This window comes from Panulirus ornatus, chromosome 27 (genome assembly GCF_036320965.1).
Source record: "Panulirus ornatus isolate Po-2019 chromosome 27, ASM3632096v1, whole genome shotgun sequence".
Classification (NCBI taxonomy): domain Eukaryota; kingdom Metazoa; phylum Arthropoda; class Malacostraca; order Decapoda; family Palinuridae; genus Panulirus; species Panulirus ornatus.
Genome location: NC_092250.1, coordinates 9943177 through 9969756, shown reverse-complemented (window position 1 = coordinate 9969756; position 26580 = coordinate 9943177). Strand labels below are relative to the sequence as shown.

General features: G+C 41.1%; 1 protein-coding gene across 2 annotated transcripts in view; it reads right to left on the bottom strand.

Moving 5' to 3' along the window:
• Positions 1–8228: 8228 nt before the first annotated feature.
• Positions 8229–26580, bottom strand: part of LOC139757573 (nephrin-like) — a 943851-nt gene continuing 925499 nt past the window's right edge. For both annotated transcript variants that reach the window (XM_071678177.1, XM_071678178.1), the window contains exons 21-23: positions 19474–19650; positions 11219–11340; positions 8229–11024 (exon numbers count right to left, since the gene is read on the bottom strand). In XM_071678177.1, coding sequence (XP_071534278.1) covers positions 9165–11024; positions 11219–11340; positions 19474–19650 — 2159 coding nt within the window. In that variant the 3' untranslated portion in view covers positions 8229–9164. The remainder of the gene's footprint in view (positions 11025–11218; positions 11341–19473; positions 19651–26580) is intronic.

Genomic DNA, 26580 nt, shown 5'->3' with positions numbered 1-26580 from the left:
AGGGGTGTGTGATGTGTCCATGGTTGTTTAATTTGTTGATGGATGGGGTTGTTAGGGAGGTAAATGCAAGAGTTTTGGAAAGAGGGGGAAGTATGCAGTGTGTCGTGGATGAGAGAGCTTTGGAAGTGAGTCAGTTGTTGTTCGCTGATGATACAACGCTGGTGGCTGATTCGGGTGAGAAACTGAAGAAGCTTTTGACTAATTTTGGTAAAATTTGTGAAAGAAGAAAGCTGAGAGTAAATGTGAATAAGAGCAAGGTTATTAGGTACAGTAGGGTTGATGGACAAGTCAATTGGGAGGTAAGGTTGAATGGAAAAAAACTGGAGGAAGTGAAGTGTTTTAGATATCTTGGATTGGAGTTGGCAGCGGATGGAACTATGAAAGCTTAAGTGAATCATAGTGTGGGGGAGTGGGCGAAAATTCTGGGAGCGTTGAAGAATGTGTGGAAGTCGAGGACATTATCTTGGAAAGCAAAAATGTGTTTGTTTGAAGGAATTGTGGTTCCAACAATGTTATATGGTTGCGAGGCGTTAGCTATAGATAGAGTTGTGGGGAGGGGTGTGGGATGCGCTGGAAATGAGATATTTGTGGACAATATGTGGTGTGAGATGGTTTGATCGATTAAGTACTAATAGGGTAAGAGAGATGTGTGGTAATAAAAAGAGTTGGTTGAAAGAGTAGAATAGGGTGTTTTGAAATGGTTTGGTCACATGGAGAGAATGAGTGAGGAAAGATTGACCAAGAGGATATATGTGTCAGAGGTGGAGGGAGCGAGAAGAAGTGGGAGACGAAATTGGAGGTGGAAAGATGGAGTGAAAAGTATTTTTAGTGATCGGGGCTTGAACATGCAAGAGGGTGAAAGGTGTTAAAGGAATAGAGTGAATTGGAACGATGTGGTATACCGGGGTCGACCTGCTGTCAATGGATTAAACCAGGTCATGTAAAGCGTCTGGGGTAAACCATGGAAAGTTCTGTTGGGCCTGGATGTGGAAGGGGAGCTGTGGTTTCGGTGCATTATACATGACAGCTAGAGTCTGAGTTTGAACGAATGTGGCCTTTGTTGTCTTTTCCTAGCGCTACCTCGCGCACATGCGGCGGGAGTTGGCTATTATTTCATATGTGGCGGGGTTACGATGGGAATAAATAAAGGCAGACAGTATGAATTATGTACCTGTTTATATATGTATATGTATGTCTGTGTATATATATGTATACTTAAGATGTATAGGTATGTATATTTTGCATTGTGTGGAGGTGTATGTATATACTTGTGTATGTGGGTGGGTTGGGCCATTCTTCCATCTGTTTCCTTGTGCTACCTCGTTAACGCGAGAGACAGCGACAAAGTAAAATAAATAAGTAGATGATATATATATATATATATATATATATATATATATATATATATATATATATATATATATATATATATATATATATATATATCTTTCTTTCTTTCATACTATTCGCCATTTCCCGCGTTAAAAAGGTAGCGTTAAGAACAGAGGACTGGGCCTCTGAGGGAATATCCTCACCTGGCCTCGTTCTCTGTTCCTTCTTTTGGAAAATCAAAAAAAAACGAGAGGGGAGGATTTCCAGCCCCCCGCTCCCTCCCCTTTTAGTCGCCTTCTGCGACACGCAGGGAATACGTGGGAAGTATTCTTTCTCCCCTATCCCCAGGGATAATATATATATATATATATATATATATATATATATATATATATATATATATATATTTTTTTCTTTTTTTTTTTTGCTTTGTCGCTGTCTCCCGCGTTTGCGAGGTAGCGCAAGGAAACAGACGAAAGAAATGGCCCAACCCACCCCCATACACATGTATATACATACGTCCACACACGCAAATATACATACCTACACAGCTTTCGATGGTTTACCCCAGACGCTTCACATGCCGTGATTCAATCCACTGACAGCACGTCAACCCCGGTATACCACATCGCTCCAATTTACTCTATTCCTTGCCCTCCTTTCACCCTCCTGCATCTTCAGGCCCCGATCACACAAAATCTTTTTCACTCCATCTTTCCACCTCCAATTTGATCTCCCTCTTCTCCTCGTTCCCTCCACCTCCGACACAAATATCCTCTTGGTCAATCTTTCCTCACTCATTCTCTCCATGTGCCCAAACCATTTCAAAACACCCTCTTCTGCTCTCTCAACCACGCTCTTTTTATTTCCACACATCTCTCTTACCCTTACGTTACTTACTCGATCAAACTACCTCACACCACACATTGTCCTCAAACATCTCATTTCCAGCACATCCATCCTCCTGCGCACCACTCTATCCATAGCCCACGCCTCGCAACCATACAACATTGTTGCACCACTATTCCTTCAAACATAACCATTTTTGCTTTCCGAGATAATGTTCTCGACTTCCACACATTCTTCAAGACTCCCAGATTTTTCGCCCCCTCCCCCATCCTATGATCCACTTCCGCTTCCATGGTTCCATCCGCTGCCAGATCCACTCCCAGATATCTAAAACACTTTACTTCCTCCAGTTTTTCTCCATTCAAACTCACCTCCCAATTGACTTGACCCTCAACCCTACTGTACCTAATAACCTTGCTCTTATTCACATTTACTCTTAACTTTCTTCTTTCACACACTTTACCAAACTCAGTCACCAGCTTCTGCAGTTCTCACATGAATCAGCCACCAGCGCTCTATCATCAGCGAACAACAACTGACTCACTTCCCAAGCTCTCTCATCCACAACAGACTTCATACTTGCCCCTCTTTCCAAAACTCTTGCATTCACCTCCCTAACAACCCCATCCATAAACAAATTAAACAACCATGGAGACATCACACACCCCTGCCGCAAACCTACATTCACTGAGAACCAATCACTTTCCTCTCTTCCTACACGTACACATACCTTACATCCTCGATAAAAACTTTTCACTGCTTCTAACAACTTTCCTCCCACACCATATATTCTTAATACCTTCCACAGAGCATCTCTATCAACTCTATCATATGCCTTCTCCAGATCCATAAATGCTACATACAAATCCATTTGCTTTTCTAAGTATTTCTCACATACATTCTTCAAAGCAAACACCTGATCCACACATCCTCTACCACTTCTGAAACCACACTGCTCTTCCCCAATCTGATGCTCTGTACATGCCTTCACCCTCTCAATCAATACCCTCCCATATAATTTACCAGGAATACTCAACAAACTTATACCTCTGTAATTTGAGCACTCACTCTTATCCCCTTGGCCTTTGTACAATGGCACTATGCACGCATTCCGCCAATACTCAGGCACCTCACCATGAGTCATACATACATTAAATAACCTTACCAACCAGTCAACAATACAGTCACCCCCTTTTTTAATAAATTCCACTGCAATACCATCCAAACCTGCTGCCTTGCCGGCTTTCATCTTCCGCAAATCTTTTACTACCTCTTCTCTGTTTACCAAATCATTTTCCCTAACCCTCTCACTTTGCACACCACCTCGACCAAAACACCCTATATCTGCCACTCTATCATCAAACACATTCAACAAACCTTCAAAATACTCACTCCATCTCCTTTCTCACATCACCACTACTTGTTATCACCTCCCCATTTGCGCCCTTCAATAAAGTTCCCATTTGCTCCCTTGTCTTACGCACTTTATTTACCTCCTTCCAGAACATCTTTTTATTCTCCCTAAAATGTAATGATACTCTCTCACCCCAACTCTCATTTGCCCTTTTTTTCACCTCTTGCACCTTTCTCTTGACCTCCTGTCTCTTTCTTTTATACATCTCCCACTCAATTGCATTTCTTCCCTGCGAAAATCGTCCAAATGCCTCTCTCTTCTCTTTCACTAATACTCTTACTTCTTCATCCCACCACTCACTACCCTTTCTAATCAACCCATCTCCCACTCTTCTCATGCCACAAGCATCTTTTGCGCAATCCATCACTGATTCCCTAAATACATCCCATTCCTCCCCCACTCCCCTTACTTCCATTGTTCTCACCTTTTTCCATTCTGTACTCAGTCTCTCCTGGTACTTCCTCACACAAGTCTCCTTCCCAAGCTCACTTACTCTCACCACCCTCTTCACCGCAACATTCACTCTTCTTTTCTGAAAACCCATACAAATCTTCACCTTAGCCTCCACAAGATAATGATCAGACATCCCTCCAGTTGCACCTCTCAGCACATTAACATCCAAAAGTCTCTGTTTCGCGCGCCTGTCAATTAACACGTAATCCAATAACGCTCTCAGGCCATCTCTCCTACTTACATAAGTATACTTATGTATATCTCGCTTTTTAAACCAGGTATTCCCAATCATCAGTCCTTTTTCAGCACATAAATCTACAAGCTCTTCACCATTTCCATTTACAACACTGAACACCCATGTATACCAATTATTCCCTCAACTGCCACATTACTCAACTTTGCATTCAAATCACCCATCACTATAACCCGGTCTCGTGCATCAAAACCACTAACACACTCATTCAGCTGCTCCCAAAACACTTGCCTCTCATGATCTTTCTTCTCATGCCCAGGTGCATATGCACCAATAATCACCCATCTCTCTCCATCAACTTTCAGTTTTACCCATATATATATATATATATATATATATATATATATATATATATATATATATATATATATATATATGCAATTGAGTGGGAGAAGTATAAAAGAAAGAGACAGGAGGTCAAGAGAAAGGTGCAAGAGGTGAAAAAAAGGACAAATGAGAGTTGGGGTGAGAGACTATCAGTAAATTTTAGGGAGAATAAAAAGATGTTCTGGAAGGAGGTAAATAGGGTGCGTAAGACAAGGGAGCAAATGGGAACTTCAGTGAAGAGCGTAAATGGGGAGGTGATAACAAGTAGTGGTGATGTGAGAAGGAGATGGAATGAGTATTTTGAAGGTTTGTTGAATGTGTCTGATGACAGAGTGGCAGATATAGGGTGTTTGGGTCGAGGTGGTGTGCAAAGTGAGAGGGTTAGGGAAAATGATTTGGTAAACAGAGAAGAGGTAGTAAAAGCTTTGCGGAAGATGAAAGCCGGCAAGGCAGCAGGTTTGGATGGTATTGCAGTGGAATTTATTAAAAAAGGGGGTGACTGTATTGTTGACTGGTTGGTAAGGTTATTTAATGTATGTATGACTCATGGTGAGGTGCCTGAGGATTGGCGGAATGCGTGCATAGTGCCATTGTACAAAGGCCAAGGGGATAAGAGTGAGTGCTCAAATTACAGAGGTATAAGTTTGTTGAGTATTCCTGGTAAATTATATGGGAGGGTATTGATTGAGAGGGTGAAGGCATGTACAGAGCATCAGATTGGGGAAGAGCAGTGTGGTTTCAGAAGTGGTAGAGGATGTGTGGATCAGGTGTTTGCTTTGAAGAATGTATGTGAGAAATACTTAGAAAAGCAAATGGATTTGTATGTAGTATTTATGGATCTGGAGAAGGCATATGATAGAGTTGATAGAGATGCTCTGTGGAAGGTATTAAGAATATATGGTGTGGGAGGCAAGTTGTTAGAAGCAGTGAAAAGTTTTTATCGAGGATGTAAGGCATGTGTACGTGTAGGAAGAGAGGAAAGTGATTGGTCCTCAGTGAATGTAGGTTTGCGGCAGGGGTGTGTGATGTCTCCATGGTTGTTTAATTTGTTTATGGATGGGGTTGTTAGGGAGGTAAATGCAAGAGTCTTGGAAAGAGGGGCAAGTATGAAGTCTGTTGGGGATGAGAGAGCTTGGGAAGTGAGTCAGTTGTTGTTCGCAGATGATACAGCGCTGGTGGCGGATTCATGTGAGAAACTGCAGAAGCTGGTGACGGAGTTTGGTAAAGTGTGTGGTAGAAGAAAGTTAAGAGTAAATGTGAATAAGAGCAAGGTTATTAGGTACAGTAGGGTTGAGGGTCAAGTCAATTGGGAGGTGAGTTTGAATGGAGAAAAACTGGAGGAAGTGAAGTGTTTTAGATATCTGGGAGTGGATCTGTCAGCGGATGGAACCATGGAAGCGGAAGTGGATCATAGGGTGGGGGAGGGAGCGAAAATTTTGGGAGCCTTGAAAAATGTGTGGTAGTCGAGAACATTATCTCGGAAAGCAAAAATGGGTATGTTTGAAGGAATAGTGGTTCCAACAATGTTGTATGGTTGCGAGGCGTGGGCTATGGATAGAGTTGTGCGCAGGAGGATGGAGGTGCTGGAAATGAGATGTTTGAGGACAATGTGTGGTGTGAGGTGGTTTGATCGAGTAAGTAACGTAAGGGTAAGAGAGATGTGTGGAAATAAAAAGAGCGTGGTTGAGAGAGCAGAAGAGGGTGTTTTGAAATGGTTTGGGCACATGGAGAGAATGAGTGAGGAAAGATTGACCAAGAGGATATATGTGTCGGAGGTGGAGGGAACGAGGAGAAGAGGGAGACCAAATTGGAGGTGGAAAGATGGAGTGAAAAGGATTTTGTGTGATCGGGGCCTGAACATGCAGGAGGGTGAAAGGAGGGCAAGGAATTGAGTGAATTGGAGCGATGTGGTATACAGGGGTTGACGTGCTGTCAGTGGATTGAATCAAGGCATGTGAGGCGTCCGGGGTAAACCATGGAAAGCTGTGTAGGTATGTATATTTGCGTGTGTGGACGTGTGTATGTACATGTGTATGGGTGGGTTGGGCCATTTCTTTCGTCTGTTTCCTTGCGCTACCTCGCAACCGCGGGAGACAGCGACGAGGTATAAAAAAAGAAAAAAAAAAAATATATATATATATATATATATATATATATATATATATATATATATATATATATATATATATATATATATATATATATATATATATATATATTCCTTTTCTAACTTTCATATTTTTTCTTTCTTATCAGTTGAATAGAAATGTTCTCTAAATCAATTTGTCTTTCTATTGATTTTGATTTCCCTCCTAAAATCAAACTCGAAGAGAGGATAAATTGGGATGGTTGTGGGCCAATTGCACCGCCCAGGCGGGTCCGATATTGAGTCATTGTTAGGGACAACAAACAACGACACCAGGGAAGCCCTTGCGTGTGTTTGTTTGTAATTACTTATTGCAATTTACAGGAAGGAGTTATACACTCTACGTGCTACCATTTCTCGTACCTTCCACTAACTATTTAAACTCTTAATCTTTTCATAGAAATTTCTTTTTTTTTCTTTCCCTAAGAGTTATTTGCGTCTGTTAGCTTCATCCCTTACTGATCTTTCTAATTTTGGTACATCTCACTTCTCTGCTATGTTGTTCAACGTTTAATCGTCAGCTTCCGTGTTGATGACTTTCTTTAGAATCTCTCTTTTTACTGATAGTCACTAATCTTGTGTGCTCTGCACTCCTCTACACCTTACATCAATAAGACTACATAAGCTTCAATTCCTTCGTCACTAACCGAGTAGATTATTCTTGTTATAGCTTCTAAATATTTTGTTTATCTTTGTTTCCTGAGGACTCTTCCTCTGCATAAACCTTCATTCTCTGAGTTTGTTGATCAGCCCCTATAGTTGCATGCTCTTTGTGTGTTACAGGAGTTGCGTCTTGCTGAGCACCGTCTAGGGTATGTAGAAAATGTAAAAAAAAAAGACGTATATCTGTCTTCACTTTTTGTGTTTTTTAGTGAATTCTACTTTATTCCCTAGTTACTTACCTTCTGAATCCTTTCAGCTAGATTGAATGTACGTTCATACACACACCTGCAGAGCGTCATAAGGGTAGAAGGGACTCCTAGGGCAGGAAGGTAAGGTAGTAAGGTAAGGGGCAAGAAGGTAAGGTAGTAAGGTAAGGTACACACTAACTACAGGATATTTTTCAAATTCACTACTTCCTTGTCTTATCCCATGTGTGTGTGTGGTTGCAGTCATATGTATCAGGCAATACAAATATCTAGATGCAAAACAATACAACAAAAATGAAAAAAACGAGTTGTCGCAACACCAAAATACTTACTCCACTTATCATGCTACAAATGCTTCTTCAGTGGTTGTGCTTCCAACAACTGTCTAAGCTGGACGAAGCAGATGCCTTTAAATGAATTATAAAAAGAAGACTGGCACAGCCTGGTATTTTCAAGTGACGATCAGCAAAGTGTACTCAACCCCAGAGCTACAGTTATAGATATAGTCAACGTCTCTAAAGACGTTGCTGATGGTAGTAAAAATGATCAGTTACAAAATAAATATTTTATTTTCGTATGGTTAAAAGAATATAACAGTGATTCATTTTCAGGACATATAACGTGGTTTAATAACAATATTTTAGACATCGATAAATAGTTCGGTACATAGGTCATTAAAAGGATATTAATCTATTAATCAACTAATCACATTCTCAAAGGTATAATTTTCGTTTTTAATGAAGACTCTTCTAATTGATAGCTACTATAAAAAAGACGGATGACATGTGACTCATAACATGTAATTCTTCACAAAGGGGAAACAAATTCAGATTACAGCAACAACAAATGTTCGTAGATTAATGATAGTTCTTTTGACGTACATCACTGTGGCAATAATAAGTCATCCAACATGGCGACGTACTTTTAAGCTACAAACTCTCATGTTTTTGTCATATTGTTGCATATGAATCATATCACTGCAATGAACACAATAGGTATTCTATCAAAGATGATGAGCACGACTTCTTCGCTTGCAGTGGATCAGATGAAAATATATAGATTTTCAAAAATGTGTCTTTTTTTTTTCTTCTTTTGTCAAAAATCAATCGTTGTCGGCTTTAGATAAGCTACAGTCCGAAGATAAAGATATGTCTGTATTCTTGTTTTCTGCTCAAAGATTTCGAAATTCCTGTGCGTATCTTTCATTATTTAATTCTCAAGCTGTGGTTATGGGCCACATATACAGTGAGAGTGTACGTAGCGCTGAAATTATCCGAAGCGCCTCAGGAGGTGTTGATATTTCGGGGTGGTTGATGTAGCTTGACGTTTACGGCTTTAAATGACCCTGGCAGGTGATGGGTCGAACTCAGACCAAGCAACCAACCATCAAGCTAGTGATCTCAGAAACATAACGGGAAACCGAGACACAAGGACCAGCTCGCACACCAGTAGTCCTAGGGGGAAGATATGATATAATATAACTGGCATAAATAATTCTTTATAGGCAGTATAGATGATGGACTAGGTAACCTCTCCTAGCCTCGTCTCTCTGCATCTTTCGTGGCAACATTTCGGAGAATAAGCATAATATTTCGTGAGGTGTGATGGGTTACACTGCGGTTGTTCGCAGGCTGATGGTTCGTACTGGGGCGGGTTACAATTTGAAGGATCGTACTGCGGATGTCGACATGGTAATGGCTCGTAATGTACAGGTTTACAGGTTGATGGGTCGTAATGTGGTAGTTCACAGGTCGATGTTTCGTACTGTAGGGGTTTACGAGCTGAAGGATCGTAGTGTGAATGTTCTTGCATGTAATGAGGGTGATGATGTGGCTCTTGGTAACATAGACGTGACTCTAGCTTACAGCAGTCTAGACCCAGATCTTTAGGATGCTGTTTCTCGTTCATTGGTAGGAAGTGTGCTGTGTTTTTCTCATGTTGGTGTGGGTGGTGTTGATGACTCTCGGTGTGATGCAGGTGATGACGATGCTCACTGTCTTCAATACCAGGCAGTTGCTGATGCTCTCCTGGATAGTGTAACTGTTTGTGATGTGGATGGTCTTCAAAATAGTGAAGCTGCTGTTGTTCCTCAAGCTTATGTTCTTGCTGATAACGCTGCTGCATTGGGAGCTGTTGCCTGTGTTGATAATGCTGGTTATCTGTCGGATTATGCGACCGTTGATGATAATGTTGATGTTGCTGATATGGCTGTTGCTCCTGTTGACCTTCGGGACTTTGCTGGTGATGATGGTGCTGCTGCTGCTGCTGTTGTAAGGGCTGCCTCTGTTGACGTTCATGAATCTTCTGATAACCATGCATATGTGGGGGACGATGCAAATCTTGATGATGTTCGTTCCGGTTACATTGAAGTTCACATTCTTCTATGAAGGGACCATGAGTGTGCTCTTGGTGCTGAAGATGGTAATGCCCCAGTTGGTGGCTGGGTTTCTGAGCCGAGTAGTGTTGGTGTGGCTTTACTTCTTGTAGCTGTTGATGCAGTTGTTGGTCCTCCAACTGCTGCTGTATATGAGGCTGCCCATGATAAATGACTTGCGAGGCGGGTTTTGAAGGGAGGCAGAGTGGCGACGTCTGCGACTGTCGTTGGCCACGTGATTTAGTGTCGTAGTGAGGTGTTGCTGGATGCGGAGAACCTAGTTTCGAATGTGGATGGGAAGGAGATGAACCTCGACGAGTTTGACCATGTATGTCAACGCACGAGTCAATGCTCAGCTGCGATGAGACTGAAACTTTGTCTGCTTCAGCATGTTGTTGGAGAGATTCGTTTTGATGGCGACGGATTAAAGGTTCATAAGGTCTGGAGCTTTTTAGACATACATCTGGTATATTAGAAGCCACACTCGAAACTCTCTGACTTGCCACATTCTTCCCATGAATGGGACTGTCTGAGGAGGATTCGCTAACGTTTCCTTCTGAAAGGTCATCATATTGAGTTAATGTATTTTCTTTATGCATATCAATTTCTCCGTCATGCGATGAACTGTTGTTACTTAGTCTCGGACTGCCGCAAGCGATTGGCAGTGTAGTATGTGGTAGACTTACAATGACTTGGTGACTGGGATATGGTGGCGTCACTTGTATGTGTGGTGTTTCTCTGGTGATTTTGTGTTCGATGAGTGGTGATGTGGTTCGTAATTGATGAGTTTCTTTCATGACTGGCTGTACGCCAAGTGGTGGAGTCATAAATGCAACAGCTTTGTGACTGCCTGTTGGAGATTTGATAAGCTGATGTGTTTTCTCTGTCGTATCTTGGTGACTCATAAGTGGTGATGATGCGTGTAGTCTTGCTGAGGCGGTAATGACCTGCTGACTCACAATACCCAGCTCTTCAGGATTCACCTCTTTCTTGACACTCACTATGTCCTGGCGAATGATAATCAGATTAAGCAATGGATAGATATTACAATTAAAGCAAAACTTATTGGCGGTGATAATTCTATTCACAATTTCGAAGCCTCCTAAATGAATATGAAATTAACAAAAGCTCTCGAAAAGCATCAGTGAACACATGCAGCTAGTAACTACTTGCAACCGCAATAGAGGCCTGCGAGACGCACTTGGTTATCCGTAGCAGCCACTATATCCACAGGGCGTCCTCTCTTTAGGTCATCGTGGCCAGCTGAACCGGGAGTTGTTGGCGGAGTGAACACGTCCACGGCTGTTGTCTTATTCGATGAACCTGTAAGAAGATGACTTAGAACGTTTTACTTTGCCGTGACCCCTGGGGATTCAAGTAGTCAGACGTAAGAATACCAAAGGTATTACAAGGTTGTTCTACTACCTGTGAACCCTTACTCTCTTTGAGGTTTCATGTCCGAGATAATGTTCTCGCCTTCCACACATCTTTCAACGCACCCAGGACTTTCGCCCCTCCCCCACCCTGTGACTCACTTACGCTTCCATGGGTCCATCCGCTGTCAAATCCACTCCCAAATATCTAAAACACTTCACATCCTACCAGTTTTTCTCCATTCAAACTTACCTCCCAATTGATTTGTCCTTCAACCTTACTGTACCTAATAACCTTGCTCTTACTCACATTTACTCTCAACTTTCTTCTTTCACACACTTTACCAAACTCAGTCACCAGCTTCTGCAGTTTCTCACCGAAATCAGCCAACAGCGCTGTATCATCAGCGAACAACAACTGACTCACTTCCCAGGCCCTCTCTTTCACAGCAAACTGCATACTTGTCCCTCTTTCCAAAACTCTTGCATTCATTTCCCAAACAACCCCATCCTTAAACAAATTAAACAACCATGGAGACATCACGCACCCCTGCCGCAAACCGAGATTCACTGAGAGCCAATAACTTTCCTCTCTTCCTACACGCACACATGCATTATATCCTCGTTAAAGACTTTTCACTGTTTCTAGCAACTTTCCTTCCACACCTTCCATAGAGCATCTCCATCAATTCTATCATATGCTTTTTCCAAGTATTTCTCACATACATTCTTCAAAACAAACATCTTATCCACACATCCTCTACCACTTCTGAAAACACACTGCTCTTCCCAGTCTAATGCTCTGTACATGCCTTCACCCTCTCAATCAATACCCTCCCATATGATTTCCCAGGAATACTCAACAAACTTATACCTTTGTAATTTGAACACTCACCTTTATCCCTTTGCCTTTGTACAATAACACTATGCATGCATTCTGCCAATCCTCAGGCACCTCACCAAGAGTCATACATACATTAAATATCCTTACTAACCAGTCAACAACACAGTCACCTCTTTTTTTAAGAAATTCCACTGCAATACTATCCAAACCTGCTGCCTTGCCGGCTTTCATCTTTCGCAAAGATTTTACTGCCTCTTCTCTGTTTACCAAATTATTCTCCCTTACCCTCTCACCTCGCACCAAAACGCCCTATATATGCCACTCTATCATCTAACACATTCAACAAACCTTCAAAATACACACTCCATCTCCTTCTCACATTGCCACTACTTGTTATATATCCCCATTAGTCCCCTTCACTGATGTTCCTATTTTATCTCTTGTCTTACGCACTTTATTTACCTCCTTCCAAAACATCTTTTTCTTCTCCCTAAAATTTAATGATGCTCTCTCACCCAACTCTCATTTGACCTCTTTTTCACCTGTTGCACCTTTCCCTCTGCCTCTTTCTTTCATAAGTCTCCCAGTCATTTGCACTATATCCCTGCAAAACTCGTCCAAATTCCTCTCTCTTCTCTTTCACTAATAATCTTACTTCTTCATTCCACCACTTGCTACCCTTTCTAATCTGCCCACCTCCCACGCTTCAAATGCCACAAGCATCATTTGCGCAAGCCATCACTGCTTCCCCAAATACATCCCATTCCTCCCCCATTCCCCTTGCGTTCTTTGCTCTTACCTTTTTCCATTCTGCACTGAGTCTCTCTTGGTACTTCCTCACACAAGTCTCCTTCCCCAAACTTACTTACTCTCACCACTCTCTTCACCCCAACATTCTCTCTTCTTTTCTGAAAACTTATACAAATCACCTTCGCCTCCACAAGATAATGATCAGACATCCCTCCAGTTGCACCTCTCAGCACATTAACATCCAAAAGCGTCTCTTTCACGCGCCAATCAATTAACACAAAATCCAATAACGCTCTTTGGCCATCTCTCCTACTTACATACGTATACTTATGTATATCTCTCATTTTAAACCAGGTATTACCAATCACCAGTTCTTTTTCAGCACACAAATCTACAAGCTCTTCAACATTTCCATTTACAACACTGAGCACCCCATGTACACCAGTCACTCCCTCAACTGCCACATTACTCACCTTTGCATTCAAATCACCCATAACTATTTCCTAGTCTCGTGCATCAAAACTGCTAGCACACTCAGTCAGCTGCTCCCAAAACACTTGCCTCTCATGATCTTTCTTCTCATGCATTGGTGCATAGGCACCAATAATCAAACATCTCTCTCTGTCCACTTTCAGTTTTACCTATATCAGTCTCATGAATTGGTGCAAAGGCACCAATAATCACCCATCTCTGTCCATCCACTTTCAGTTTTACCAATATCAATCACATACTTCCATAACTGTTTCAGGAGTATTGCTACTCCTTCCCTAGCTCTTGTCTTCTCACCAACCCCTGATTTTACTCCCAAAACATTCCCAAACCACTCTTCCCCTTTCCCGTTGAGCTTCATTTCACTCAGAGCCAAAACATCCAGGTTCCATTCCTCAAACATAGTGCATATATCTCCTTCTTTCTCGTCTTTGTTACATTCACACACATTTAGAGACCCCAATCTGAGCCTTCGAGGAGGATGAGCACTCCCCGCGTGACTCCTTCTTCTGTATCCCATTTTAGAAAGTTAAAATAGTGGCCCAACCCACCCACAGACACATGCATATACGTTTACGCGCATACACACACATTTACATATACATTTCAGCGTATGCTTATATGTAAATACACAGACATATACATATATACATAAGTACATATTTTTATTTGCTGCATTCATCGCCATCCCGCTACACATGATACAGTATCACCACGCGCCCCCACTCCCCGCCTCCAGCGAGGTAGCGCCAGGAAAAGACAAAAAAGGCCACATTCGTTCACACTCAGTCTCTAGCTGCCATGTGTAATGCACCGAAACTATAGCTCCCTTTCCACATTCAGTTCCCACCGACCTTTCTATGGTTTACCCCAGACGCTTTACATGCCCTGGTTCAATCCATTGACAGCACCTCGACCCCGGTATCATTCCAGTTCATTCTATTTCTTGCACGCCTTTCACTCTCCTGCATGTTCAGGTCCTTATCACTCAAATTCTTTTGAGTGATAAGGACCTCCCACCACAAATTCTTTTGAGTGATAAGGACCTCCCACCACAAGCATCTTTTGCGTAAGCCATCACTGATTCCCTAAATACATCCCATTCCTCCCCCAGCCCCCCTTATGTTATTTGCTCTCACTTTTTTCCATTCTGCACTCAATCTCTCCTTATACTTCCTCACAGAGGTCTCCTTTCCAAGTTCACTTACTCTCACCACTCTCTTTTCCCCGACATTCTCTCTTCTTTTCTGAAAACCTCTACAAATCTTCAACTTCGCCGCCACAAGATAGTGATCAGATACCCCTCCAGCTGCCCCTCTCAGCACATTAACATCCAAAAGTCTCTCTTTCACACGCCTATTACTTAACACGTAATTCAATAACGCCCTCTGGCCATCACTCCTACTTACATACGTATACATATGTATATCTCTTTTTAAACATGATATCCCCAATCACCATTCCTTTTTCAGCACACAAATCCACACGTTCTTCATCATATTTATTTAAAACACTGAATACCCCATGTACATCAATTAAACCCTCAACTGCCACATTAATCACCTTTGCATTCAAATCACCCATCACAATAATCCGGTCTCGTACATCAAAGCTGCTAACACAATCACGCAGCTGCTCCCAAGACACTTGCCTCTCATGATCTTTCTTCTCATGACCAGGTGCATATGCACCAATAATCATCCATCTCTCTCTGTCCACTTTCAGTTTTACCCATATCAATCTAGAATTTGCTTTCTTATACTTTATCACACGTCCCTATAACTCCCGCCTTAGGAGGAGTTCTACTCCTACTTCGCTCTTGTCCTTTTACCAACCATTGACTTTACTCCCAAGACATTCCAAAACCACTCTTCCCCTTTACCCTTGAGCCCCGTTTCACTCCGAGCCAAAACATCCAGTTTTTTTTTTCCTCAGACATAATACCTATTTTTCCCATCCTGCTTACACCCACAAACACATAAACACCCGAATCTGAGCCTTCGAGGAAGATAAGCACTCCCCGCATGACTCCTTCTTCTGTTTCCCCTTTTAGAAATTTAAATACAAGGATTTGGCGGTTCCAGCCAACCGCTCCAGCCCCTTCTAGTCGCCTTCTACGGCACGCAGGGAATACGTGTGAAGTATTCTTTCTCCACTATCCCCAGGGATGATATATATATATATATATATATATATATATATATATATATATATATATATATATATATATATATATATATATTCCCTGGGGATAGGGGAGAAAGAATACTTCCCACGTATTCCGTGCGTGTCGTAGAAGGCGACTAAAAGGGAAGGGAGCGGGAGGCTGGAAATCCTCCCCTCTCGTTTTTTTTTTTTTTTTCCAAAAGAAGGAACAGAGAAGAGGGCCAGGTGAGGATATTCCCTCAAAGGCCCAGTCCTCTGTTCTTAACGCTACCTCGCTATCGCGGGAAATGGCGAATAGTATGAAAAAAAAAATATATATATATATACATATATATATATATATATATATATATATATATATATATATATATATATATATATATATATATATATATATATATATTGCAGGTACTCATAGACTAGTCCCGAGGGTATGATGAACGCCTGGATTGGATGTGGGCTGACTGCTGCGTCCAGGAAATTAATCTACACGGTTCTGTCTCTTGGTCAGGAAATATAGTCAGTACACCGAGGAAGTGTGTGTGTGTGTGTGTGTGTGTGTGTGTGTGTGTTCGTTCGCATGTCTCTCCAGCATGGAGAGAGTTATAATCTCGCTGGGCTCCATCTCCTGAACTTTGATGCTATCATATAGTATTTTAGATTTTTTTAAAATGAATGGCATCCATTGCCTTGCTCTTGTGTTCATCCATAACGTCTACCAACTTTATGAAATACCGTATCAAATTTTTCCTTATCCATACACTTGAACGCGATTTTAAGATTTGTAAGCGTGAGAACTGCCTCTTTTTCAATTTTCATATGTAATCCTTAAGGCATATTAGACACAAATGACAGCCCCTGGATCTTCAGATTTTTGTCTAGGTATCCGTTATTCTGATACAATCGTCGCCATTCCATATTTTTCTCATGGCGCTAATATCACCTGCAGACACTTATAGACAAGAGTCCAATTTCTTCGGAGAGTAACTTATATTCAAGAAGAATAGTAATTTGTCCAAGACAGAGCCACGGAACACAGCACTTGTGACCCATAGCTCATCTTCGGAATGCTTCTCTTACCTCTTTACAAAGATAATCTCCTGTCTAGTGAAGGTGTCTCCCCCGTCTTCTGTATCAACCACAGACGAGACGCGACTTCAAAAGCTCTTTGGCAGTGTATGAACACACAGGCAACCTATCCCTATCTTGGATCTAAGATGTAGCTCACCTTGTTACATATAGAATTCCTGATGATTCGTAATGTAAGACCTCATTCTTTTTCACTGAAACAGTGTTGCCTTTCAGTGAAATAGTTACTTCTTTGAAAGTAGTCGTTCATTTGTTGCCTGATTATCTTTTCCAATTCTCACAAACCACGCTTGTTCGTCAGACTGGGTAGTACTTCAGAGTGATTGCCAGTCACGTTTCTAAAGCACAGACAGGCACACACGAACTTTCCATTTTCCGTGAAACTATCCTTTCCCCTAGTAACCTGTTGAATGATATGTCGAGTGGCCTAGTAAGTGCCTCAGCACGTAAGACCAGACTTCAAGTCCATGAGCCTTTCATGGGTCAAGTTGTTTTTATAGGTTGATTTTGTCATTTCAGTGAATTTCCATACCCCTGAAGGCTTCTTCCCTCTTACACATTGATAGTGCATCATTTTTCGTCACAGTACAAACACTTTTGAATATATCATTCAGCGCTTCACAAAAGTCTTTCAGCATCCTCAAGTAATTCTTCCGTTCCAATATTTTAGCCAGATTTGCTGCTCTTCAACCGACACGATAGTCTACCCCAGATGAACTGATAGAAGAATTCTGGATTGTTTCTTTCTTTGTCCACAATACTATTTCATGACCTTATGGTGCTCATTTCATTTTCATGTGCTTTTATATGCTCTCCTGTATCATTCGTATGTTGGTCGGCGGCAGGGTATATAATACCTTGCCATAATGTATCCTTGAGCTCTCTCTCTCTCTCTCTCTCTCTCTCTCTCTCTCTCTCTCTCTCTCTCTCTCTCTCTCTCTCTCTCTCTCTCTCTCTCTCTCTCTCTCTCTCTCTCTCTCTCTCTCTCTCTCTCTCTCTCTCTCTCTCTCTCTCTCTCTCTCTCTCTCATAGTCTGACCATTTCATTGTATATTTCACTGAACCGTCTACAGCACTTGCTTATAGTTTTGTTATAAAACTCTTTTACCAGGAGGGACTCTCGTGGAACCTCATCTTTCCTCAACAGTATTCCCTGTCTGGGTCCTGTGTCCTGTCTGATTTCCTGTTTGCTTCCCCCAAAGTCAAGCACAGTATGAACACTTCGGCCTAGAAAAATCCAGTTCTTGCCTGCCCTTCTTTGTATCGCATTTTTCATGTGTATTCATACTGAAAGCACCCTTCATTGTCTTAGTGCTACCATCATTCTCCCTCATATTCTGGTTTAGTTTGTCCACTTCTAGTTCTACTAGGCATTTTTCATGTTTCCTCACGTTGTCCTCTAGTCTCATTCTATGGCTTCTATGATTGTCCTCAAGTTTCCTCACCTTGTCCTCTAGGTTTGCTTCTGGCGTTCGCTGGTATTCATCATGGCCATTATCACTGCCCTCCAGTTTTTACATTTTCCCCTTTGGGTGGGAGATTCTGAGCAAAAGTTTGTGTACTGCATTAGTAGGGAGCTATCAGCTGTCACAGTTCACATTCTAACGCTGAAAGAGAAACCATCCCTGTTTGATTTTCCGTTTTCAAGCTTTTACCTTATTTCCTCCCACATTGCTTATAACTTGTGGTAGAAGTAGACAGCTTTGTGGGTTAGAGACAGGCTAAGCTTACTCAAGTACATTCACTTTATGCTAGCTTATGGTAACTTCCTTCCTGGCGTATGCGTTGCTATTACCTTTTAAACGCTTCCCAGATATCTAATAATACCGGTTCGTTTGGTTCGTTGTTTAAAGCCAATAGAATAGGTCTCCCAGAGACGAACGTTTTTAGTTTCCAGGTTTGCCAGTTTGAATTACTCGCCTCTATTTTTCGTCTTCTTACTGTTACGGTTTTACTAGGTTTCCATCTGACTGTCACCATCTTGATTCATTTGCATTGATATATTTATTGCGATTACCGTGATCGGGATGTTGAAATCCCAACCAGCAAATATGGCAACTAACGTTTATTGATGTTTAATTATACAGCACTTAACAAATGCTATTATTCTTTCAATTATATTACTCCTTTGATTTTTGTTGTGCCAAAAGCTCCTAAGGTGCTCTCAGAATAATACTCTCTCTCCTTACCTGCAAAACAGGTGTCTGTCTTGACTGTAACCTTGATGGAGCCAGCCTGCCTGCTGGAACTCCTGTGTTATTACTGTTCGTAAATAGTATTTGTGTCTTGTAGGGAAAGTTCTCATACTCGTGATTCCCAGTCTCTTTATTTGTGTATATGTACAATGTCTTTATTCTTATGTATATATTTGTATGCAATAACACACAAATGCACCAACCTAAACCAAGTATCCATTTATCGGCCAGCCTAAGGGAAGGATAAACACCTGGATTGGGTGCTGGCCGATTGCCGCGTCCACAATTCGAACCCATGCGGGCTCAGCCTCGGGCGGGCCCGTTCTGTCTCATGGTCAAGAACGTCAACCAGCACACCACGAAGGCCCGTGTGTGTGTGTGTGTGTGTGTGTGTGTGTGTGTGTGTGTGTGTGTGTGTGTGTGTGTGTGAGTGTGTGTGTGTGCTTGCATCGCCAACTTTTTTTCAGATAATGAAATATAAGGAATCACTTCATGAATACTTTTGTCCACTAAAACTAAAAAGATAAAAAGAAAAAAATAATACGTGTTACCTGAAGCGCTTCTCTTGATGGCATGTCGGCGGACGAAGCAAACAATGATGGAGATGTTAAGGACGAGGAGCGCAGCTCCGGTGAGACACATGAGAAGCAAGATGAGCCTTGGAATTCGTGGCTGGTCCAGGTTGTTGTTGCTGCTGCTGCTGCTGTTGGCCACCCCATTCTCCATATCTGCTGGCAAATTTACCTCTGATAGCACCACTACACCCTCCATATTTGTTGACATATAAATCGCCAGCATAACTACTTCATCTGCATCTGAAACACTTGAACCTGGAACAGTAGTACTCATCCACAATTACTAAACAGTTAAATTCTAACGTATCAAGAACCCTTCCTCTTCCACATCTGCGCACACTTGAAGTTTTAACAGTAACGCCTCATCCATATCCACTGAAACAGGAACCTTATGACGTATCATAAGCCTCTCCTCTATTATAGTTACTGACACGATCCTGTTCCTGCCATCTATTGGAACAGGAACCTTAAGACTTATCATGAGCATCTCTTCTTTCACATCTACTGATAAACGAATAGTCTCACCAGCTGCTCCTCCACATCCCTTGACATCTGTACGACTAGCAGTAACCCGAATCATACATACTCTAGTGTGGTAAGTGAAGCCATAACAGCATTACAACACCAGATGAATCGTTCAACAGCCAGTCCTTTACCTCTGCTGTATATGAGCTCTTAATAGGAAAATTATTACATACGCTTCCATTTTCTTAATGTTGTATCCTCAATCAAACAGAAACAAACTCTTCGTCAATCGTCATGAATTTTTTTGATATCCTTCATGATTTTTGACAGCCAGTCATGACTCATCTATATCTTGTTTTAGTTTTGGTTTTGTTCTCAAATAAGATACATTCTTACATTAAATCTGTCAAACACAACAGCTTTTGTATTGATTTTGAAAGTATACCCTTCCTTTTGCTCTCACCAGTATTCCCATTTTTCAGACTGGGTTCCTCGTTCTCACAATGCATACATGCATTAAGGTCATTGTACACAAAATTTATGATCTACGGCTACATCTATTGATAGCGAATTTCACTTTTAGGGCAAACTACCTGACTTACAGCTTCAGGAAGAAGAATGATGCTACGATGTTGAAATAGGACTTCACATATTTTCATCTACGAGGAACTTGATGAAACAAATATCAGTATCACTAGAACCAAAGGGATAACCTTCTCATGCTATTACGCGGATTACACGTCAGAATTTCCAAAATATTACTACACTGGCTTCTGTAACCACCAGACCTGAACCATATTATGCTGCATGATTAGGCAACATCCTTTTGAATTAATAAGAAATGATTGGGATTTCGGGAAAGAAAAACAACCTTTCTAGTTCGATGTGTTGAGATTGAAACTATCATATATATATATATATATATATATATATATATATATATATATATATATATATATATATATATATATATATATGTATATATATATATATATATATATATATATATATATATATATATATATATATATATATATATATATATATATATATATATATATATATATATATATATATATATATATATATATATATATATATATATATATATATATATATATATATATATATATATATATATATATATATATATTATATTATTCTTTCAAACTATTCGCCATTTCCCGCATTAGCAAGGTAGCAATAAGAACAGCGGACTGGGCCTCTGAGGGAATATCCTCACCTGGCCCCCTTCTCTGTTCCTTCTTTTGGAAAATTAAAAAAAAAAAAACAAGAGTTGAGGATTTCCAGCTCCCCGCTCCCTTCCCTTTTAGTCGCCTTCTACGACACGCAGGGAATACGTGGGAAGTATTCTTTCTCTCCTATCCCCAGGGAGACAGCGACAAAGTATAAAAAAAAAAAAAAAAAAAAAAAATATATATATATATATATATATATATATATATATATATATATATATATATATATATATATATATATATAGAGAAGAGGTAGTAAAAGCTTTGCGGAAGATGAAAGCCGGCAAGGCAGCAGGTTTGGATGGTATTGCAGTGGAATTTATTAAAAAAGGGGGTGACTGTATTGTTGACTGGTTGGTAAGGTTATTTAATGTATGTATGACTCATGGTGAGGTGCCTGAGGATTGGCGGAATGCTTGCATAGTGCCATTGTACAAAGGCAAAGGGGATAAGAGTGAGTGCTCAAATTACAGAGGTATAAGTTTGTTGAGTATTCCTGGTAAATTATATGGGAGGGTATTGATTGAGAGGGTGAAGGCATGTACAGAGCATCAGATTGGGGAAGAGCAGTGTGGTTTCAGAAGTGGTAGAGGATGTGTGGATCAGGTGTTTGCTTTGAAGAATGTATGTGAGAAATACTTAGAAAAGCAAATGGATTTGTATGTAGCATTTATGGATCTGGAGAAGGCATATGATAGAGTTGATAGAGATGCTCTGTGGAAGGTATTAAGAATATATGGTGTGGGAGGAAAGTTCTTAGAAGCAGTGAAAAGTTTTTATCGAGGATGTAAGGCATGTGTACGTGTAGGAAGAGAGGAAAGTGATTGGTTCTCAGTGAATGTAGGTTTGCGGCAGGGGTGTGTGATGTCTCCATGGTTGTTTAATTTGTTTATGGATGGGGTTGTTAGGGAGGTAAATGCAAGAGTTTTGGAAAGAGGGGCAAGTATGAAGTCTGTTGGGGATGAGAGAGCTTGGGAAGTGAGTCAATTGTTGTTCGCTGATGATACAGCGCTGGTGGCGGATTCATGTGAGAAACTGCAGAAGCTGGTGACTGAGTTTGGTAAAGTGTGTGGAAGAAGAAAGTTAAGAGTAAATGTCAATAAGAGCAAGGTTATTAGGTACAGTAGGGTTGAGGGTCAAGTCAATTGGGAGGTGAGTTTGAATGGTGAGAGGCTGGAGGAAGTGAAGTGTTTTAGATATCTGGGAGTGGATCTGTCAGCGGATGGAACCATGGAAGCGGAAGTGGATCATAGGGTGGGGGAGGGGGCGAAAATTTTGGGAGCCTTGAAAAATGTGTGGAAGTCGAGAACATTATCCCGGAAAGCAAAAATGGGTATGTTTGAAGGAATAGTAGTTCCAACAATGTTGTATGGTTGCGAGGCGTGGGCTATGGATAGAGTTGTGCGTAGGAGGATGGATGTGCTGGAAATGAGATGTTTGAGGACAATGTGTGGTGTGAGGTGGTTTGATCGAGTAAGTAACGTAAGGGTAAGAGAGATGTGTGGAAATAAAAAGAGCGTGGTTGAGAGAGCAGAAGAGGGTGTTTTGAAGTGGTTTGGGCACATGGAGAGAATGAGTGAGGAAAGATTGACCAAGAGGATATATGTGTCGGAGGTGGAGGGAACGAGGAGAAGAGGGAGACCAAATTGGAGGTGGAAAGATGGAGTGAAAAGGATTTTGTGTGATCGGGGCCTGAACATGCAGGAGGGTGAAAGGAGGGCAAGGAATAGAGTGAATTGGAGCGATGTGGTATACAGGGGTTGACGTGCTGTCAGTGGATTGAATCAAGGCATGTGAAGCGTCTGGGGTAAACCATGGAAAGCTGTGTAGGTATGTATATTTGCGTGTGTGGACGTGTGTATGTACATGTGTATGGGGGGGTTGGGCCATTTCTTTCGTCTGTTTCCTTGCGCTACCTCGCAAACGCGGGAGACAGCGACAAAGTATAAAAAAAAAAAAAAAAATATATATATATATATATACATATATATATATATATATATATAAATATGTATATATATATATATATATATATATATTATTATTATTATTATTATTATTATACTTTGTCGCTGTCTCCCGCGTTTGCGAGGTAGCGCAAGGAAACAGACGAAAGAAATGGCCCAACCCCCCCCATACACATGTATATACATACTTCCAAACACGCAAATATACATACCTACACAGCTTTCCATGGTTTACCCCAGACGCTTCACATGCCTTGATTCAATCCACTGACAGCACGTCAACCCCGGTATACCACATCGCTCCAATTCACTCTATTCCTTGCCCTCCTTTCACCCTCCTGCATGTTCAGGCCCCGATCACACAAACTCTTTTTCACTCCATCTTTCCACCTCCAATTTGGTCTCCCTCTTCTCCTCGTTCCCTCCACCTCCGACACATATATCCTCTTGGTCAATCTTTCCTCACTCATTCTCTCCATGTGCCCAAACCACTTCAAAACACTCTCTTCTGCTCTCTCAACCACGCTCTTTTTATTTCCACACATCTCTCTTACCCTTACGTTACTCACTCGATCAAACCACCTCACACCACACATTGTCCTCAGACATCTCATTTCCAGCACATCCATCCTCCTGCGCACAACTCTATCCATAGCCCACGCCTCGCAACCATACAACATTGTTGGAACCACTATTCCTTCAAACATATCCATTTTTGCTTTCCGAGATAATGTTCTCGACTTCCACACATTCTTCAAGGCCCCCAGAATTTTCGCCCCCTCCCCCACCCTATGATCCACTTCCGCTTCCATGGTTCCATCCGCTGCCAGATCCACTCCCAGATATCTAAAACACTTCACTTCCTCCAGTTTTTCTCCATTCAAACTCACCTTCCAATTGACTTGACCCTCTACCATATTGTACCTAATAACTTTGCTCTTATTCATATTTACTCTTAACTTTCTTCTTCCACACACTTTACCAAACTCAGTCACCAGCTTCTGCAGTTTCTCACATGAATAAGCCACCAGCGCTGTATCATTAGCGAACAACAACTGACTCACTTCCCAAGCTCTCTCATCCCCAACAGACTTCATACTTGCCCCTCTTTCCAAAACTCTTGCATTTACCTCCCTAACAACCCCATCCATAAACAAATTAAACAACCATGGAGACATCAAACACCCCTGCCGTAAACCTACATTCACTGAGAACCAATCACTTTCCTCTCTTCCTACACTTACACATGCCTTACATCCACGATAAAAACTTTTCACTGCTTCTAACAACTTTCCTCCCACACCATATATTCTTAATACCTTCCACAGAGCATCTCTATCAACTCTATCATATGCCTTCTCCAGATCCATCAATGCTATATACAAATCCATTTGCTTTTCTAAGTATTTCTCACATACATTCTTCAAAGCAAACACCTGATCCACACATCCTCTACCACTTCTGAAACCACACTGCTCTTCCCCAATCTGATGCTCTGTACATGCCTTCACCCTCTCAATCAATACCCTCCCATATAATTTACCAGGAATACTCAACAAACTTATACCTCTGTAATATATATATATATATATATATATATATATATATATATATATATATATATATATATATATATATATATATATATATATATATATATATATATATATATATATATATGAATATATATATATATATATATATATATATATATATATATATATATATATATATATATATATATATATATATATATATATATATATATATATATATATATATATATATATATATACGTACATATATATATGTATATCTGTATATTTTTTTTTTCAAACTATTCGCCATTTCCCGCGTTAGCGAGGTAGCGTTAAGAATAGACGACTGGGCCTTTGAGGGAATATCCTCACCTGGCCCCCTTCTCTGTCCTTCTTTTGGAAAATTAAAAAAAAAAAACAAGAGGGGAGGATTTCCAACTCCACTCTCCCTCCCCTTTTAGTCGCCTTCTACGACACGCAGGGAATACGTGGGAAGTATTCTTTCTCCCCTAGCCCCTCTATATATATATATATATATATATATATATATATATATATATATATTTTTTTTTTTTTTTTTCTTTGTCGCTGTCTCCCGCGTTTGCGAGGTAGCGCAAGGAAACAGACGAAAGAAATGGCCCAACCCACCCCCATACACATGTATATACATACGTCCACACACGCAAATATACATACCTACACAGCTTTCCATGGTTTACCCCAGACGCTTCACATGCCTTGATTCAATCCACTGACAGCACGTCAACCCCGGTATACCACATCGCTCCAATTCATTCTATTCCTTGCCCTCCTTTCACCCTCCTGCATGTTCAGGCCCCGATCACACAAAATCTTTTTCACTCCATCTTTCCACCTACAATTTGGTCTCCCTCTTCTCCTCGTTCCCTCCACCTCCGACACATATATCCTCGTGGTCAATCTTTCCTCACTCATTCTCTCCATGTTCCTAAACCATTTCAAAACACCCTCTTCTGCTCTCTCAACGACGCTCTTTTTATTTCCACACATCTCTCTTACCCTTACGTTATTTACTCGATCAAACCACCTCACACCACACATTGTCCTCAAACATCTCATTTCCAGCACATCCATCATCCTGCGCACAACTCTATCCATAGCCCACGCCTCGCAACCATACAACATTGTTGGAACCACTATTCCTTCAAACATACCCATTTTTGCTTTCCGAGATAATGTTCTCGACTTCCACATATTCTTCAAGGCTCCCAGGATTTTTGCCCCCTCCCCCACCCTATGATCCACTTCCGCTTCCATGGTTCCATCCGCTGCCAGATCCACTCCCAGATATCTAAAACACTTCACTTCCTCCAGTTTTTCTCCATTCAAACTCACCTCCCAATTGACTTGACCCTCAACCCTACTGTACCTAATAAACTTGCTCTTATTCACATTTACTCTTAACTTTCTTCTTTCACACACTTTACCAAACTCAGTCACCAGCTTCTGCAGTTTCTCACATGAATCAGCCACCAGCGCTGTATCATCAGCGAACAACGACAGACTTACTTCCTAGGCTCTCTCATCCCCAACAGACTTCATACTTGCCCCTCTTTCCAAAACTCTTGCATTCACCTCCCTAACCACCCCATCCATAAACAAATTAAACAACCATGGAGACATCAAACATCCCTGCCGCAAACCTACATTCACTGAGAACCAATCACTTTCCTCTCTTCCTACACGTACACATGCCTTACATCCTCGATAAAAACTTTTCACTGCTTCTAACAACTTGCCTCCCACACCATATATTCTTAATACCTTCCACAGAGCATCGCTATCAACTCTATCATATGCCTTCTCCAGATCCAT